General features: G+C 38.0%; 1 protein-coding gene across 1 annotated transcript in view; it reads left to right on the top strand.

The window, feature by feature from the left end:
* LOC140741526 (complement C3-like) overlaps positions 1–19800 on the top strand; it is a 313216-nt gene extending 293416 nt beyond the window's left edge. Inside the window, exons 33-41 of the mRNA XM_073071820.1 lie at positions 5228–5279; positions 6296–6383; positions 6967–7056; positions 9497–9602; positions 10050–10139; positions 12069–12149; positions 13356–13439; positions 14059–14194; positions 19279–19800. Coding sequence (XP_072927921.1) covers positions 5228–5279; positions 6296–6383; positions 6967–7056; positions 9497–9602; positions 10050–10139; positions 12069–12149; positions 13356–13439; positions 14059–14194; positions 19279–19420 — 869 coding nt within the window. The 3' untranslated portion in view covers positions 19421–19800. The remainder of the gene's footprint in view (positions 1–5227; positions 5280–6295; positions 6384–6966; positions 7057–9496; positions 9603–10049; positions 10140–12068; positions 12150–13355; positions 13440–14058; positions 14195–19278) is intronic.
* The last annotated feature ends 234 nt before the right edge of the window (positions 19801–20034 follow it).

Genomic DNA, 20034 nt, shown 5'->3' with positions numbered 1-20034 from the left:
CATCTCCTTTAGTGAAGAAAAGAATCAGAATCAGTCAGGTTTATTATCACCGGCATGTGATGTGAAATTTGTTAACTTAACAGCAGCAGTTCAATGCAATACACAATCTAGCAGAGAAAAAAATAAAGTAAAAATAATAATAATAATAAATAAGCAGGTAAATCAATTACAGTGTAAGTATATTGGATAGATTTTTAAAAAGTGCAAAACAGAAAAACTGTGAGGTAGTATCCAAAAATTCAATGTCTATTTAGGAATTGGATGGCATAGGGGAAAGAACTGTTCCTGAATTGCTGAGTGTGTGCCTTCAGGCTTCTATACCTCCTACCTGATGGTAACAGTAAGAAAACAGCATGCCTTGGGTGCTGGACATCCTTAATAATGGACGCTGCCTTTCTGAGACACCGCTCCCGGAAGATGTCCTGGGTACTGTGTAGGCTAGTACCAAAGATGGAGCTAACTACATTTACAACCCTCTGCAGCTTCTTTTGGTCATGTGCAGTAGCAGATGAGACAGTGATGTAGCCTGTCAGAATGCTCTCCACAGTACAACTATAAAAGTTTCTGAGTATTTGTTAACATGACAAATCTCTTCAAACTCCTAATAAAGTCTTACCTTCATCATAACTACATTGATATGTTGGGACCAGATAGATCCTCAGACACATTGAAACTGCTCACTCTCTCCACTTCTGATCCCTCTATGAGGATTGTATGTGTTCCTTTGTCTTACCCTTCCTGAAGTTCACAATCAGCTCTTTCGTTTTACTGACGTTGAGTGCCAGGTTGTTGCTGTGGCACCACTCCACTAGTTGGCATAGCTCACTCCTGTACGCCCTCTCGTCACCACCTGAGATTCTACCGACAATGGTTGTATTGTCAGCAAATTTATAGATGGTATTTGAGCTATGCCTAGCCACACAGTCATGTGTATATACTGGGTAAAGCAGCGGGTAAAGCACACAGCCCTGAAGTGCACCAGTGTTGATCATCAGCGAGGAAGATATGTTATCACCGATTCGCAGAGATTGTGGTCTTCCAGTTAGGAAGTCAAGGATTCAATTGCAGAGGGAGGTACAGAGGCCCAGGTTCTGCAACTTCTCAATCAGGATTGTGGGAATAACGGGATTAAATACTGAGCTATAGTCAATGAACAGCATCCTGACTTAGGTGTTTATGTTGTCCAGGTGGTCTAAAGCCATGTGGCGAGCCATTGACCTATTGTGGCAATAGGCAAATTGCAATGGGTCCAGGTCCTTGCTGAGGCAGGAGTTCAGTCTAGTCATGACCAGCCTATCGAAGCATTTCATCACTGTCGATGTGAGTGCTATTGGGCGATAGTCATTAAGGCAGCCCACATTATTCTTCTTAGGCACTGGTATAATTGTTGCCTTTTTGAAGCAAGTGGGAACTTCCACCTGTAGCAGTGAGAGGTTGAAAATGTCCTTGAATACTCCCGCTAATTGGTTGGCACAGGTTTTCAGAACCTTACCTCCATCAGGACCTTTCGCCTTGCGAGGGTTCACTCTCTTTAAAGACTGCCTATCATTGGCCTCTGAGATGAAGATCACAGGGTCATCAGGCGCAGCAGGGATCTTCACAGACGTAGTCGTGTTCTCCCTTTCAAACTGTGCATAGAAGGCGTTGAGTTCATCTGGTAGTGACTTTGCTGACTTTCATGCTATTGGGTTTCGCTTTATAGAAAGTAATGTCCTGCAGACCCTGCCAGAGTTGCAGTGTATCCAATGTTGCCTCCAAGCTCATTCGAAATTGTCTCTTCACCCTTGAAATAGCTGTCCGCGAATCGTACCTGGTTTTCCGGTACAGGCTTGGTTTGCCGGACTTGAATGCCACAGATGTACCCTTCAGCAGACGATGTACCTCCTGGTTTATCCACTACTTTTGGTTTGGGAATGTATAGTAAGTCTTGTAGGCACACACTCATCCACACAGGTTTTAATGAACTGCAACATACTCATCCAGATTCAAAGATGAATTCCTGAATACAGTCCAGTCTAGAAAGAGAAAACAAACAAAATGGGTCCATTATAATTAAAGAATCAAATCTACACAAGTTGGAGCTCAGCTCTTCCAAAAGTCTATCATTTGTACCGATCCTCAGTAGACTGCGGCTCCTTGCTCCAACGAATCATGATCCCCCACTGGGTCAAATCCTAGGACCGGTTCTCTGCAGTATCTTCTCTCTCCATCTCCTGCCAAACAAAAGACCCAGCTCACATTCTAAAGCACCCATTATCTCTAACCATAACCCAAACAATGCTTCTACGGAAAGACCATTACTTTAGGATCAGCAAATTTGTTGAATACACTGAGATTGGGCATAGTAGACGGCGAGGAGGGCTATCATGGCTTGCAGGGGTATCTGCATCTGCTGGAAAATGAGCTGAAAAATAGCAATCAAATAGTAGATAAGAGAGATCTAGGAATAATGGTGCATAGTTCCCTGAAGATGGAATCTCATGTGGATAGGGTGGTGAAGAAAGCTTTTGGTATGCTGGCCTTTATAGATCAGAGCATTGAGTATAGGACATTGGGATGTAATGTTAAAATTGTACAAGGCATTGGTAAAGCCAAATTTGAAGTATTGTGTACTGTTCTGGTCACTGAATTATAGGAAAGATGTTAACAAAATAGAGAGAGTACAGAGAAGAGTTACTAGAATGTTACCTGGGTTTTAGCACCTAAGTTACAGAGAAAGATTGAACAAGTTAGGTCTTTATTCTTTGGAACGTAGAAGGTTGGGGGGGGGGGATTTGATAGAGGTATTTAAAATTATGAGGGGGATAGATAAAGTTGACATGGATAGGCTTTTTCCATTGAAAGTTGGGTTTCAAACAAGAGGACATGAGTGGAGAGTTAGGGGGCAAAAGTTTAGGGGTAACACAAGGGAGAACTTCTTTACTCAGAGTGGTAGCTGTGTTAAATGAGCTTCCAGTAGAAGTGTTAGAGGCAGGTTCGATATTGTCATTTAAAGAAAAATTGGATAGGTATATGGACAGGAGAGGAATGGAGGGGTATGGGCTGAGTGCAGGTCGGTGGGACTAGGTGAGAGTAATGTGTACTGCACGGACTAGAAGGGCTGAGATGGCCTGTTTCCGTGTAATTGTTATATGGTTATAATTTAATAAAGACAGGTGTGAGGTTTTGCAGTGGTAGGATCAAACATGGTAGGCCTTGCATAGTGGATGGTAGGACACTGAGGAGTGTGGTAGAATACAGGATCTGGGAATACAGATCTATAATTCATTGAAAGTGGTGTCTTAGGTATATAAAGTTGAAAAGAAAATTTTTGGCACATTGGCCTTCATAAATCAAAGCATTGAGTACTGGAGACGGAATGTTATGTTGAAGTTGTATAAGATGTTGGTGAGGCCTAATCTGGACTATTGTGTGCAGTTTTGGTCATCTACCTACAGGAAAGATGTAAATAAAGTTGAAAGAATATGGAGAAAATTTACAAGGATTTTGCCAGTTCTGGAAGACCTGAGTTATAAGGAAAGATTGCAAGGAAATTTGATAGAGGTATACAAAATTATGAGGGGTATAGATAGGGTAAATGCAAGCATGCTTTTTCCTTGAGGTTGGGTGGGACTACAACTGGAGGCCATGGTTTAAGGGTGAAAGGTGAAAAGTTTAAGGGGAACGAGGAGAAATTTCTTCACTCTGGGTCGTGAGAGTGTGGAATGAACTGCTAGCACAAGTGGTGCATGCAAACTCAAATTCAATGTTTAAACAAAGTTGGATAGGTACATGGATGGAAGGAGTATGGAGGGCTACTGTTCCAGTGCAGGTAATGGGAGTAGGCAGTTTAAAAGGGTCAGCACAGACTAGATGGGCTGAGAGGCCTGTTTCTATGCAGTACTTTCCTATGACTATTACTCCAAATGAAACTCGACAGTAAGATCAACCATATCAGTAACATAACTACAAATATTAGCAGCAAGCCTGATATAGTTTTACAATCATCCAACAGTCAGAAATATCCCAAATGATTTATGCTATTAGGCCTCCCAGCAGTCAGGAGTTGTCAACTTGCATAATTCCTCAAATATTGCAATGTTTTTAAAGTATATAAAATTGCCAAGAATTGATATCAAACAGGATTTCTGATAGGAAAAAATTAGAACTTGGAAGCAAAAATGAGGGGAGAGTTGAGAATACAAGACATTTCACTGCCAGTGATGGAGTTTGGAACTGGCTGTCTCAAAAGGTGGCAGATGGAGAAACTGTACCTTTAAATAATGAGCAAGGGCACTCGAATCAACAACTGAGAAATGTGATTAGCCTTTTGTTTTTAGACAATATGGTCACAAATGGCCATAAAGCCTCCATCTGATCAGTAAGCTCCTTGAGACTATGAATATTCCATGAAGTGTTTGAAGTTGGAGTAGATTTGACAGGACAGAGTGTTCTAGGGAAGGAATTGTACTGTCTAAGAAGAAATGGTGAGAATCTGGGCAATTACTATTGGATTAATTCCACAGAGCAGATAATTCTGCATAATTCGAATTTGATTGAAAGTGTTGAATTGGTTAGAGGACTCCCTTCAATACAATTGAATTGTCTTCTGTGATACTAAGCGTCAGATAAGTAGCCAGAGGAATAGCAGCAAATCAGCAGGTTGACAGTTCAAAATATAAACTGCACATAAAGCCAGTTTTAGCTCTGTCAATAATCTGTTACTTTTATTTTCTCTTTTTTTTTCTTTTCTTCTTTTTTTCTTTTTTTTCTTTTTTCTTTTTTTTAAAACTTTTTTTATTGTTTTCAAATTTACAGAATAAATGTGTATGAGAAAAAAAAGAAAAAAAAAATCTGTTACTTCCAGAAAAGTCTTGGATTTAAGCTACACTCAGCTATTTGAACAGCTGTCCAATAAGGCAGTATGGAATGACGTCTGAATGATGTCTGCACCATCAGACATGATTTATTCCAAACCAGATACTCAGCCAATCTTCTGTCTGATCTCTCAGGCTGATGATATTCCTTGGCAAACTGGTCAACAGTTATTCCTGAAAACCTGCACGTGAATGCAAGGCTGAAATTTTGCTTCCATTTACTAGATTACAGCAGCAAGTGTATCAGAAAGTATTTTTTAATTATATAAGTTCATTGAAGAATGCACTTTCCCTTTATTCATGTTAGAGTTATAATTGGAAATCAAATTATTTGAGATCATAATAATTCACCTTCCTTTACATATTTGTAGCCAAGCGACCTGAAGGTGCTCAGAATACTCTCCTGATAAAAATCTGTGCACGGTAAGTGGCTCAAACCTCAATGAGTTTGGAGTTGCATTTGTATTTCATTATCAGGCAAGAAGTTGGTTTCAGGAATTAATGAGAGAAAACATAAGAAAAGAGGAACTTTGGATAACTATGAGGCCTTTTATCCTGTTTCAACATCCAGTAAGATCATGTATAATTGATGATCCATATCCTGTTTTATTTATCCCTCGAAAATGCCTGTGACTTGGTTCACAAATGTAGGATTTTTGCCCAAACATTTATTGCCATTATAGAAGAAAGTTCCAAAGTGAAGAGTCAGTGCATCTTTCTGTCTGTGCTAAACATCCCTTTTTAAAAAAAAAAAATGAACACCAAATTGAGCTTCCTATTAAAAAAGGCTGTTGGTATGGCTTACATCCAAACACAAAATCCCAAAACAGGACCTGTGGAGGAGCACCCCTCACAGCAATGAGACTCCCAATCATTTCCCTGTGCCGCAGTCAGGGGTTCTCGGCCACAAAAGGCACATGATTCAGCACACAGAAATGCTCATCATGGTCAAGGCAAACTTTGACCATTGCTCCTGGCAAAATGAGCGTGATAGGACAGTGGGATGGAAGGTGGAGCTGATGGAGAAGAATGGAGGTAGAAGTGAGGCTACAAAACCTGCTGAGCCCACTTGGAAGGACTCTGCTTCAGTGGTCTTCTTCAGGAATGAGGCTTGACACATATTGTGCAAAGAAATTTGTATCACACAAAATATGTCATCCTCTCTTTCAAAAGTGAATAACCCCACAGAATGGACAGAGCTGAATGAAGCTCATTATTTCAAGCCATCAGCATACTATTGTTTACACCTTGTAAAGTGGTGATCCTCTCACTAATGGGGTTTCATGCAGAGATGGTTGAGAGGTGTCACTGATTATTCATCATTGGGAGAACACTCATAGTCCTCATCAGAAGTAACCTCACTTTGCTCTCCTCTTTTGTTTCAGTTATGCTCCAAAAGATCTGGTATGGTCTAATCTATTTTACTTTCCCCTTTACAGCTATAATGACAATAAAGAATCCTCAATGGTCATTTTAGATATCTCCATGTTGACTGGATTCTCTCCAGATACCAATGATCTTGGTCAAGTATGTCATGTTTTATTCATTAAGAACAACTTGAATTTATTTAGTAGAAATATTCATGTTTCCAACTAAGGTTATAGAAGATATAGGTGGAGCGTATATTCTGTTGGTTTTGAAACCTTCTGCATGGGCTACAACCACTAGCTAGCAAAGAGAATCAAATGTTCATAAAAATGCTGGAGTAGCCCTCATAGCTCAATTGAACTTTATCATCTCTATTTAAATCAGATAAGGTCAAGAGAGAATATACCAGTGATGTGTTAATGTAGAAGAGGTATTCAGAACCTGTGAAGCAAAATGAACAGGAATATATTTATCCACTAGCAGGCTACCATCTTTCTTCCCCTGACTTTCACCACACTATGCTTCTGTACCTTTCTTACCCTTCAGTGCCACCACCACTCTCTCACCAATCCAACCTGCTGGTGTTCCCCTCCTTCAGACCTTTTGTTCAGCTTTACCCTGAAATCCACTTGTATAAGCCTGCCACCAAATGGGTCCAAGACTTTTGACTTGCTTAATTTGCATTTCTTTACTGATTGACTTTACAAAGCATGCATCATTAAAATTATTCTACTGTTTCTAGCTTAAAAATGGAATTGAGAATTATATATCAAGATATGAAATTGACAAAGCATTATCCGCCAGAGGATCGCTGATCATTTATTTAGATTCGGTAAGAAGATTCTTATATTTTGCAATTATAGAAAGATATCTCAAAAAATGTAATAGTCTGTTGACCCCCATTTTGTATTTAAAAAGTTTAAACATGTGCACCAGAGATTATGATCAGATAACACACACAAAATGCTGGTAGAACACAGCAGGCCAGGCAGCATCTATAGGGAGAAGCGCTGTCGACGTTTCGGGCCGAGACCCTTGATCAGATGTTGGATTTACATGGTGTTGGGTTGAGGAGAAAACTTTGTTCAAGATTAGGAGAAAGCTTCGAGCTCTTCTTCAAAAGTTGTTCCAAGAGGACATTTGTAGCCAAATTTAATACCTTGTCTGACAAAGAACACTTCCAACAGGACAGTACTCCCTCAGAACTGCACAGAAGGTTTAGTATTCGAGTTTTTAGCGTAGGACGTGAACCTGCAGTTTCTGACTTGGAGGTGATAGATGAAATGTTACCCACTGAAGCCAAACAAAACCCAGTGCCTTCTCACAATAAATGACAAGCTTAACCCCAGAAATGTGTTAAGGGCTCCGTAATGACCATCCCTTCAAAGCTAAAATTGTTGCAAAACAAGAAGCTGGTATGCTTCTCTTTTATATTTAAATGTTTAGGAAAAAACTAAAATCAATCATATGGTATAAAAAATATCAAAAAGATTAAAACAACACTAAAAGTCCAAAGTAACTTAAAATATTTGGTAAATTTTAAATTAATTAATTCAAAATAATGTACATTAGCTGAACTCCATCCCTTGGATGGATGATTGCATGAAAATGTTCTAAGATAAAGAGTACAAATGCCATGCTGCGAGTATGATCTCCACCATCCTCTACTGGATTCTATAGCAGGCACTACAAGAAACTGGAAAGATACTGCTGTTGTTTCCTGCACATACTCTTTCAGATTTACTGCATACATTAACAAGCCATGTTGTCACATAGACATCAGTCCTTCTATTCCAATTGGTAGGCCACATCATTGACATGCATGGCACTGGATGCAAAAACATGAACCAGTTACTCTATTCCAATTTGTGTCATACAAGGACATCACTAGGTGGACAGAGGAATACAAAAAGCAGTTATTTTCTCAAAGCTTCCATGGTGAATAGGCAATGTCTCTTGGTAATTTCTCTTGGGAATTACTGGACCATGGCCACTTAGCAGAAAAGGAACATATGGGATAGTATAACAAATCTGTGTGAATTGCAGAAGAAATACACTACATCACAGGATACACCATGCCCCTGCTTTGAGGTTTCTGTGTGTCATGCTTTGGCTTTGTAAATCACCTCCGAGTCCATAAGCAGAGTGGAAGCTAGTCGTTTTTCATCCTGAGACTCTGTCTTTGAAGTCGGAGAAGAATCCACAGTGCAAAAGCAAAGTGCTGCTAATATGAAATGTAGGAACTTCTGGTGAAACACAATAGGTTGGACAGAAGTTGCAGAGAGAATAAGGGATGGCCTTTCAGCGCAAAGCCCTTTCCTTGGAAGTAGGTAACATTACAGTGTAAACAGGTTTTAAGGGAAAATGGGGGAGGGGTGGAGAAAAAAACAGGGGAGGCCAAATAACAGATTTAAGGAAAATTAATTATTAATAAACAGATGATGTGTTTGGAGGAGGTACAACTGGGAACAGCAGGATCATTATAAGAAGCTATATCTTTTCAATAGCTCAAAATCTGATATTAATTAAAACCTCACTTAACTGTTCCTGCATAATTACCTTTGAGTAATGCCATAAGTTGGTTCAAGAAGTGGATAATTTAGACAATGTGATAACTTGTAAACACTAGATCGGGTTTATTGAAAATCACATACAATACAAGCAGGAGAAAGTAACAATCTCATTGGCTTTCGGTAAGTTAGTCCAGAAGAGGTAAACTATATTAGATAATGTTGTGCTCATGAGTTTTAACTTTCTAAAATGATAATAAGTCTTTCTTATTAATAATTTCATATTTAAAATTTAGCCAGCTTGAGTTACTCAATGTTTTGTATATCATTATGGTGCAAGTTTAATTTGTTTTAAATGTTTCTGAAATAACAAGTTTATTAAACAACCATTATTGGAGAGCAATGCTACCAATAATACTATCCTAGTTTCATTAAATTCACATATACTGTTTTAATTTATGTGTTGTGGCTATTCCTTCATTACTTATTAGTAACTATGCTTGAAATGATGGCAATGACATCCCTTGTGGAACCCTGATATCCTTCTGCTGAAGGGATTTCCACAGTACCCGTGGGAATTCTGGAATTTAGAACAATAGCAACAGTGATAAATTCAGGTTAGGCAGCGTCTGTGGAAACAAATTAACAGTCGCCGTTTTGGGCCTAGACCTTCTTCAGGACTGGAAAGGAAAGAGGAAGATGTGTCTTGAAGATGAGCAATTGTACTCTGATACATACACTGTGGCTTTTTATCTAAAACAGGTATCAAACTTTGAAGACACTTGTGTTGCATTTAAAGTACACCAATTCTACAAAGTTGGGCTAATTCAACCTGCCTCTGTCAAGATCTATGAATACTATGATACAAGTGAGCATTTAGATGGCTGCCTTATTAATTGAGTTTAAATTTTTGGAATGAAATTATGTAATGAAATTTGTTAAGTATATAATTATTGTAAGTATATAAATACCTTCTATTTGGAAAAAAAAATGTCACATTGCCTTAAAACAGATTAATCAAATGAATTACAGATTAATGATAAAATTCCAAAACAACGCACTATACATTTATTAATTTGACCATTGAAAGCTGTTGGTAAATATTCAGTAAAAGGTAACTGTAAAGGATTTCAATTGATTTGTTCCTAATATTAGTTCATTTCAATTTGTTTTATTTTGATAATGAAAACTGTACTTCTATACATAGCAGTTAGAGCTACTGCCAGACATAAAGCATTTTAAGAAGTCAGGTATTAATGTTCTAATTAACTGCTTAAATTTTGTCATATTCACACCATTTTTCCTCTGTCTATAGCAAAGAGTTGTACTAGATTCTACAATGTCCCTGGAAACAGCAGTATGCTTAGTAAAATCTGTCATGGTGATGTGTGCAAATGTGCTGAAGGTAAGATACATCCCCCCCCCCATACTGACGCACCATCCTATTTCTTCATCTCAATGCTAATCACAAATTCTGACCCAATAAACCAAGTGCACTCTAAAGAAAACAGAGAAGTACTTTGTACAATTGTTGCAGCGAGTGCTTGGTGAAAGGCAGCTCCATCTATTTTCAGTAAATTTCTGTGGCTGAAAAAGTGTCAGATGTAAATAAAATTACTTTATTATTATGTTTTATTTTATTTATTATTGTTATTATTTTTCTCTCTCTGCTAGATTATGTATTGCATTGAACTGCTGCTGCTAAATTAACAAATTTCTTGTCACATGCCAGTGATAATAAACCTGATTCTGATTATTATGCAAATCATTTGGCTCATCCACATCCTGCATTTGCCAGAGCTATCAAAAATTGAACATTTCTAAAAAATTCAAAAACTAGGAAACAATTTTTAAAAACCTCAATTATTTAGAAACCTGAAAATCCAAATAACTGAAATTCAAATAAATAAAAATTATCAAATCATCTACCTTAAATCATTCACTGCTTTTCTCTTCCTTTCAAATCAATGGGGACATTTTCACCAAGCTTTTGATCAGCTTGTCCAAAATGATTCACTCTTCATCTCCATGATAGCAGGATACCAATATCCATGCTTGCACATTAGTTTCAGTTATATGAGGTAATATCAGTGAAATCTGAAAAAACAAACCTCATGAGGTTTGAAAAATTCATGGATGTTTAGTAAAAATCAAACCACCAAAATTCTTTTGGTTGGATAACCAACATCATGGAATGAATTGCATTGAATACTGTCAATATATTGGATATATATATATATATATAAATCTCTTTGACTGTGTTACTACCCTAATATTCAGACCTCAGTTCTAAATAATTTTGTGTGACTGAATTTAATGGTAACATCCAGTCTCATCGATGATTGTTCCTTCTGTAAAGATTATTTTACGTCTAGAGGATTTAAGGTTCAACAATTCAATATTCATTGTGGGTTCGGTGGTGTGACAGACGCAAAGACATTGCCCTCCATCTGATTCAAAGTCCAAGACAAACTGAGCATTTACAATTGCAACATCTGGTGGGTGATTCATTACAGAACTGTTACCTGTCAATCATTTTGGTTTGCAGTTGAATCATATCCCCAAATTAAAACAAAATGTTTCAAAAGCTTCTACTAAATACTCTACTAGAAAAATATTAAGGAATAACACATTCAAGGAAGAAATAAGGAGTATAGTAATAATGATCGTACATTGAATAAAATAAACTAGTAAAGGAGATCAAATCAATCAGATATTTCAAAAAGTGTTAAAAGAGAAGAGAATAAATATTTGATTTAACAAACAGTACTAATTCACAGTTAAAAAAAAGATTAGTATTTGAATTCAGGCTAATCTAATCTATGCTAGTGTACTGTTGCTGTTACTAAACAAGTCTGAAGGCCAGGATAAATAACTTGGGTTCAGACTTGATTCTGACAGATGGACAATTTAAATTAAACTTAGCGACTCAATTTGTACTAAAATAAAGTGGGAGTCAATTATACTGAATTAACACATCAACATGAAAATAAGAAGGAAATCTGATGCTGGAACTCTGAAATAAAAACCAAATAGGTTAAGAAACTTCCGTGGAGAGGAAAACAGAGGTAACATTTCAGAATTCCTGAATGATGATGGACCCGAAATATTTACTTTTTGTCTTGACAGAATTCTGACTCACTGTAGACTATATCCATGTGAAGATAAATGGTTGATAAAATCCCTAGGGAAGGAAAGTTGTACATTATAATATCAAAGATCTTTTGAGCAATGGAGGATTGAAAATGGAGCATTCCACCTTTGTCTTTAAGAATTTTAAATGATGTATAGAGTTATTTCAGAAATTCAATTCCCCTTTCTTCTGTGTTTGTAGGAAGCTGCATTTCCATAAAGACAGAGAAAGAAGACCCTGATAAACGTGATGACATGTCATGTGCCCCAGAAACTGATTACAGTAAATATATTCCTATTCGTGCTATATTACACTTTATCTGAGAAATCCCACAATGTTACACATCTTTCATTATTTTATATTTAATCATGTTTGATCATTGTGTGGATTAACACTTGATTTCTACTACCAGCATTTCAGTGAAGGTAAAGGATTCGGTTGGCTGTACAAAGTATTGGAATATTGATCTAAAATATGTATTCAAATCCTATCAATGCAGATGTGAAATTAAATACAATTGACATTAAAAAATTAGTATTAGTAATTGTAGCTGTTAAACTACTGTATTGTAGTATAACTCATCTGTTTCAGTAAAGCCTTAGTCTACTAATCTACTATTCTGATCCGGAAAGTAGGAGGAAGAGAAAAGCTACCATATGATGTTCTCCATATATGGCTTGTTCATCCAGTTATGTGTATATAACTTAATGACCTTTGAAGTAGAGAGAAAAGGGGAGTTTTCTAAAGCAGCCACCAAAAATTGCACAGTATATACAGGGTCCGCTACACACCAGCCGGAAGAGTCTAGGTGACACACAAAATGCCCTTGCATTTTGCTGTCAAAGTCAACCTACACAGGACAAAATGCATGAATGAATGAATCAATGTTGAACTTCATTTAATGGCATGCTACAAAATTTCTGTACTCTCATCATTAAAAAAAATTAAGACTTTTTTGTAAAATGTATGTTTTGGAAAATCTCCCTCTTTTGAGTGCAAACAATCGAATGGAAATCACAATCACATATCCTAAGAAACAATGAAATTTCATTCAATATTGCCCCATTGAGTGGGGGTTCACACTTCACAGAAGCTACAGTATGTGCTAAGGCCATAGTTTTATGATGGGCCTTGTTTGCGTCTTGGTCTCCTTCCTAATATGTATTGTACTGTCGAGGACTCCTATGTCTTTTTAATTAAATGTCAGAAATGTTTTTCTTTTGGCTTTCCACTCTATGATAGCAATTAGAAGTGTCCAAGTTCACTGTAGAGCAGCTGGAGATGTTCAGAATTGGGCAATGTTCCACCAGGAATCAGAAGGATACAATAGTAGAGTATGTTCCAGGTTATATAAATCACTCTAATACTATTTCATGTTTGATTTAGCCAATTTCAGCTCTTATTTTGCAGCCATTCAAATGTTTCCTTGTGCTAAAATTAGCATAATTCAATTTCCATGGCATTGCTTTTGTATCTTTCTCTCTCTAGTTTACAAAGTGAAATTCCTTGGTAAGGAACAGAGAGACAATTATATTTTCTACAAAATGCAAATTCAGACTCTGATCAAAGAGGGTGAGTAATTTTTATACTTTTGCATGATGAACAGCACACAGGGAAGACACATCAAATGAAATCAAATTTAACAATCACACATGGATACAGCCAAACAAGATAGTATTTCTCTGGGACCAAGATGCAAATCATTCAAAATATTGTCATGCAAAAAAACTCATAGTCCAAGACCCTGACCACATGTCACACAAATTACAAACAAAATAAAATCTGCAGCTGCTGGAAATCCGAGCAACACACACAAAATGCTGAAGAATCTCAGTAGGCCAGGCAGCAGCTATGGAAAACCTCCCCAACAGCTCTAACATACCAGCCCATGAGAATATTGGTCCCCTTCAGGTTCAGGTGCAAACCGTCCCTTTGGTACAGGTTATCTTTGCCCCCAGAAGAGAACCCAATTATCCAAGAACCTGAAGGCATGCCCCCTGCACCACATATTAATTTGCCAAGTCATCCTGTTTCTACCCTTATTGAATGCTCTGCTACTCCAATGTAATTTTATAATTATATATTGAGCATCAAGATTAAATCAGCCACAATTTAGGACATTGCCAAAAAAATTTGACATCATGAAACAATGGTGAATAGGATAATCTAACACTGCTAATTATCATTTCAGGAAGTGATTCAGTCGGGGAAGATAAAATGCGTAAACTAATCACACATGTCAACTGTGTTGGTAAATTTCACGTGGAATTGAACAAAGATTATCTAATAATGGGACAGAGCTCAGATCAGTGGAAGGTGGAGAACGGGTAAGGTGAAAATTCTGAATCACAGTTGATCTTTATTCATTCTCAAACTTTTCACACAAATAAAATTTGTGATTTATGAGAAATTCATGAGAAACTAATGTTAAAGCTGAAACTGTAATCTCAAAACAAATTCAGACAGTTTAGTATAGCATTAAGTCTCAGTATGATAATTTATACAATTGACGCACGGAACAGAAGGAAAATGCATATATGCAGGATGTTTTACATACTCAGGACATCTTCACAATTTCCAAACATAGGAAGCAAGTCAGTGCTAAATTTTGACGTAACATGATTTTGTCGAGCTCTAATTGGTAATGAACTGATTATTTGTGTCACGATCCCTGGGAAGTCCCTAGGCTCCTACCTAATAACAAAGTAAATAAAACAAGGAGTATGGTTTTCAATCCCTCACATCAGCTCAGTCATTAAAAATAAAATTTTATCTCCACATTACTTACCTGTATTAACCTCATATTCCAGGAGTTACTTGACATCTAAAAGTATTTCAACAGCACCACGAATATATGCAGCCATAGATCCCTTGCTTATGGATTCTATCGAGGGATTGTTAACATTAGGTGAAGATATTTAGACTATAATACCATAAGCTATAGGGGCAGAATTAGGTCATTTGGCCAATCAAGTCTGCTCTGCCATTTTATCATGGCTGATCCAATTTTTCCCTCAGCCCCAATCTCCTGCCTTCTCCCATATCCCTTCATGCTCTGACCAATCAAGAATCTATCAGCCTCTGCCTTAAATATACATAAAGACTTGGTCTCTACAGCTGCTTGTGGCAAGGAATTCCACAGATTCACTACTATCTGGCTAAAGAAATTCCTCCTCATCTCCATTCTAAAAGGATGCCCCACTATTCTGAGACTGTGTCCTCTGGTTTTAGACACTCCCAACATAGGAAACAGCCTCTCCATATCCACTCTATCAAGCCCTTTGATTATTTGAAGGTTTCAATGAGGTCACCCTTCATTCTTCTGAATTCTAATGCATACAGGCCCAGAGCTATCAAACACTCTTCACATGACAGACCATTCATTCCTGGAATCATTTTCGTGAACCTCAGTTGAACCATCCCCAGTTTCAGCACATCCTTTCTAAGATAAAGGGCCCAAAACTGCTCACTATACTCTAAGTGAGACATCACCAGTACGATATAAAGTCTCAAAATTATAATTTGCTTTTATATTCTAGTCCTCTTGAAATGAATGCTAACATTGCATTTGCCTTCCTTACCATTGACTCAACCTGCAAGTTAACCTTTAGAGAATCCTGCACAAGGACTCATCCCTTTGTGTCTAATTTTTTTTGTATTTTCTCTCCATTTAGAAAACAGTCAACCCTTTCATTTCTTCTACCAAAGTGCATTACCATACACTTCATGACATTGTATTCCATCTGCCATTTTTGCCATTCTACTACTGTCCAAGTAGCCTCTCTGCTTCCTCAAAACTACCTGCCCTCCACCTATCTTCATATCTTCTGCAAACTTTGCAACAAACCCATCAATTCCATCATTCAAATCATTGACATATTATGTAGAAAGAATCGGTCCCTACACAGACCCACGTGGAACACCACTAGTCACCGGTAGCCAACCAAAACAGCCTCCGTTTATTCCCATTCTTTGCCTCCTGCCAATCAACCACAGCTTTATCCATGCTAGATTTTTCCTGTAGTACCATGGACCTATTGCTTGTTTAGCAGCCTCATCTGTGGAATCTTGTCAAAGGTCTTCTGAAAATCAAAGTACACCACTTCAACTGATTCTCCTTTGTTTATCCTGCTTGTTGTTTCTTCAAAGAATTCCAACAGATTTGTCAGGAAAATTTTCCCTTGAGGAAACCATGTTTTATCATGCCAGTTTTATCTTGTGCCTACAAGTACCCCGAGACCTCATCCTTGATAGTTGACTCCAACATCTTCCCAACCACTAAAGTCAGACTAACTGGCATATAGTTTCTTTACTTCTGCCTCTCTCCCTTCTTGAACAGTGGAGTGACATTTACATTTTCCAGTCTTCTGGAAACATTGTTTATATCTTGTTCCTGAATGGCAAATGCCTATTTTAAATCTGTGACTTCATCTCTCTGTTAATGTAATCTCTCAAACAATTTACTCTTCTGGTTTTTTAAAGCTTCCACTCAATTGTATAGTTACGTTCCCCGTTTGAGAATGTCCCAGACTCCACCGTACCACTTTATCGACTCTCTTCTGTAGTGGGTTCAGAATTCACTATAGAGGGGGTGCATCTGCATTCTTAATTTTAATAATTTTGAAAAACCAATGGACATTTTATCAATGTTCATCAGTCACTGAAGGTGAATGAGCAAGTGCAGCAGGCAGTGAAGAAGGCTAATGGAATGTTAACCATATAACAATCACAGCACGGAAACAGGCCATTCCGGCCCTCCTAGTCCATGCCGAACTCTTAATCTCACCTAGTCCCACCTACCCGCACTCAGCCCATAACCCTCCACTCCTTTCCTGTCCATATACCTATCCAATTTTACCTTAAATGACACAACTGAACTGGCCTCTACTACTTCTACAGGAAGCTCATTCCACACAGCTATCACTCTCTGAGTAAAGAAATACCCCTCGTGTTTCCCTTAAACTTTTGCCCCCTAACTCTCAAATCATGTCCTCTCGTTTGAATCTCCCCTACTCTCAATGGAAACAGCCTATTTACGTCAACTCTATCTATCCATCTCAACATTTTAAATACCTCGATCAAATCCCCCCTCAACCTTCTACGCTCCAATGAATAGAGACCTAACTTGTTCAACCTTTCTCTGTAACTTCAGTGCTGAAACCCAGGTAACATCCTAGTAAATCGTCTCTGCACTCTCTCTAATTTATTGATATCTTTCCTATAATTCGGTGACCAGAACTGTACACAATATTCCAAATTTGGCCTTACCAATGCCTTGTACAATTTTAACATTACATCCCAACTTCTGTACTCAATGCTCTGATTTATAAAGGCCAGCGTTCCAAAAGCCTTCTTCACCACCCTATCTACATGAGACTCCACCTTCAGGGAACTATGCACTGTTATTCCTAGATCTCTCTATTCCACTGCATTCCTCAATGCCCTACCATTTACCCTGTATGTTCTATTTGGATTATTCCTGCCAAAATGTAGAACCTCACACTTCTCAGCATTAAACTCCATCTGCCAACGTTCAGCCCATTCTTCTAACCGGCATAAATCTCCCTGCAAGCTTTGAAAACCCACCTCATTATCCACAACACCTCCTACCTTAGTATCATCAGCATACTTACTAATCCAATTTACCACCCCATCATCCAGATCATTTATGTATATTACAAACAACATTGGGCCCAAAACAGATCCCTGAGGCACCCCGCTAGTCACCGGCCTCCATCCCGATAAACAATTATCCACCACTACTCTCTGGCATCTCCCATCTAGCCACTGTTGAATCCATTTTATTACTCCAGCATTAATACCTAACAACTGAACTTTCTTAACTAACCTTCCATGTGGAACTTTGTCAAAGGCCTTGCTGAAGTCCATATAGACTACATCCACTGCCTTACCCTCGTCAACATTCCTCGTAACTACTTCAAAAAATTCAATAAGGTTTGTCAAACATGACCTTCCACGCACAAATCCATGCTGGCTACTCCTAATCAGATCCTGTCTATCCAGATAATTATAAATACTATCTCTCAGAATACTTTCCATTAATTTACCCACCACTGATGTCAAACTGACAGGTCTATAATTGCCAGGCTTACTTCTAGAACCCTTTTTAAACAATGGAACCACATGAGCAATACGCCAATCCTCCGGCACAATCCCCGTTTCTAATGTCATCTGAAATATCTCCGTCAGAGCTCCTGCTATCTCTACACAAACTTCCCTCAAGGTCCTGGGGAATATCCGGTCAGGACCCGGAGATTTATCCACTTTTAAATTTCTTAAAAGCGCCAGTACTTCCACCTCTTTAATTGTCATAGGTTCCATAACTTCCTTACTTGTTTCCCACACCTTACACCATTCAATATCCTTCTCCTTAGTGAATACCGAAGAGAAGAAATCGTTCAAAATCTCTCCCATCTCCCTCGGCTCCACACATAGCTGACCACCCTAATTCTCTAAGGGACCAATTTTATCCCTCACTATCCTCTTGTTTTTAATATAACTGTAGAAGCCTTTCGGATTTACTTCCACCTTATTTGCCAAACCAAACTCGTAACTTCTTTTAGCTTTTCTAATCTCTTTCTTAAGTTTCCTTTTACATTCTTTATATTCCTCGAGCAATTCCTTAACTCCATGCTGCCTATATCTATTGTTGACATCCCTCTTTTTTTGAACCAAGTTTCGAATGTTGGCCTTTATTACAAAGGGAATTGAGTACAAGAGCAAGGAAATCCTCTTGCATTTGTACAGAGCCCTGGTGAGACCACACCTGGAGTATTGTGTACAGTTTTGGTCTCCAGGGTTAAGGAAGGACATCCTGGCTGTAGAGGAAGTGCAGCGTAGATTCACGAGGTTAATTCCTGGGATGTCTGGACTGTCTTATGCAGAGAGGCTAGAGAGACTGGGCTTGTAAATGCTGGAATTAAGGAGATTGAGAGGGGATCTGATTGAAACATATAAGATTATTAAGGGATTGGACAAGATAGAGGCAGGAAATATGTTCCAGATGCTGGGAGAGGCCAGTACCAGAGGGCATGGTTTGAGAATAAGGGGGTAGGTCATTTAGGACAGAGTTAAGGAAAAACTTCTTCTTCCAGAGAGTTGTGGGGGTCTGGAATGCACTGCCTCAGAAGGTAGTGGAGGCCAATTCTCTGGATGCTTTCAAGAAGGAGCTAGATAGGTATCTTATGGATAGGGGAATCAAGGGATATGGGGACAAGGCAGGAACCGGGTATTGATAGCAATTGATCAGCCATGATCTCAAAATGGCGGTGCAGGCTCAAAGGGCCGAATGGTCTACTTCTGCTCCTATTGTCTATTGTCATTTAGAAAATGCTCGTAATCAGTTCTCATGTTTGTTCTTCCTCATAATGACTAAGTTTTAAAATTTCAGAATTAACTACCTGTTTAGTGAAAGCACTTGGATGGAAAAGTGGCCAAATGATGCAGAATGCCAAGAGCGGAAGTACAGACAACTCTGTCAAGATCTAGAATTTTTTTCTGAAAACCTTCGGTTTCACGGGTGTTCATTTTAATTACATTGTAGATTGAAATAAGTGGATAAAGACAAGTGTACAACAATTCCCAATGAAAGCTTCATTATCAAATTTGTAAAATTCAAAGTTAAACTTTTTCACTGCAAAAATTTGAAGGAATGATCAAGAGCAGTATGGTATTGAATGCAATTTAGTTTAAGTGTATCTTTTCAAAAGTTAATTCCAACTTCTGTCATAATAGAATACTAATGACTGGTTGGCCTTACTGTAAAGATGATAAGTATGCATTTAACATGGTGTTCAAGTTCAAATGTCTAATAATTACAGTGTTGCTATGGTTGTATTGTGCAGAATTATGTTTGCAAACTTTTATAGCAAGAGGTAATTTGTTAAGAATATGATATTAAAGGATTTATCTCACCAAACACAACTTTCAGTATTCTTAAATAGGTCTGCATGAATTTAAACCTATTTCCTTTTGTTCATTGCATTTCTTAATTGACTTTTGTGCTGCACAAACTATGTCAAAAGGCAGATAATAGTCAACTATATTACTAAGTATTTAGATATAGCAGGCCAGTGCAACTAGATGGAAAAATGAATTGTTTAAACACTCTGCAGGATATCTGTCATAGGATGGAGATTCTAAGGGG

This window comes from Hemitrygon akajei, chromosome 18 (assembly GCF_048418815.1).
Source record: "Hemitrygon akajei chromosome 18, sHemAka1.3, whole genome shotgun sequence".
Taxonomy (NCBI): Eukaryota; Metazoa; Chordata; class Chondrichthyes; order Myliobatiformes; family Dasyatidae; genus Hemitrygon; species Hemitrygon akajei.
Note: the sequence above shows the minus strand (reverse complement) of the source record. Positions and strands in the feature narration are given on the sequence as shown.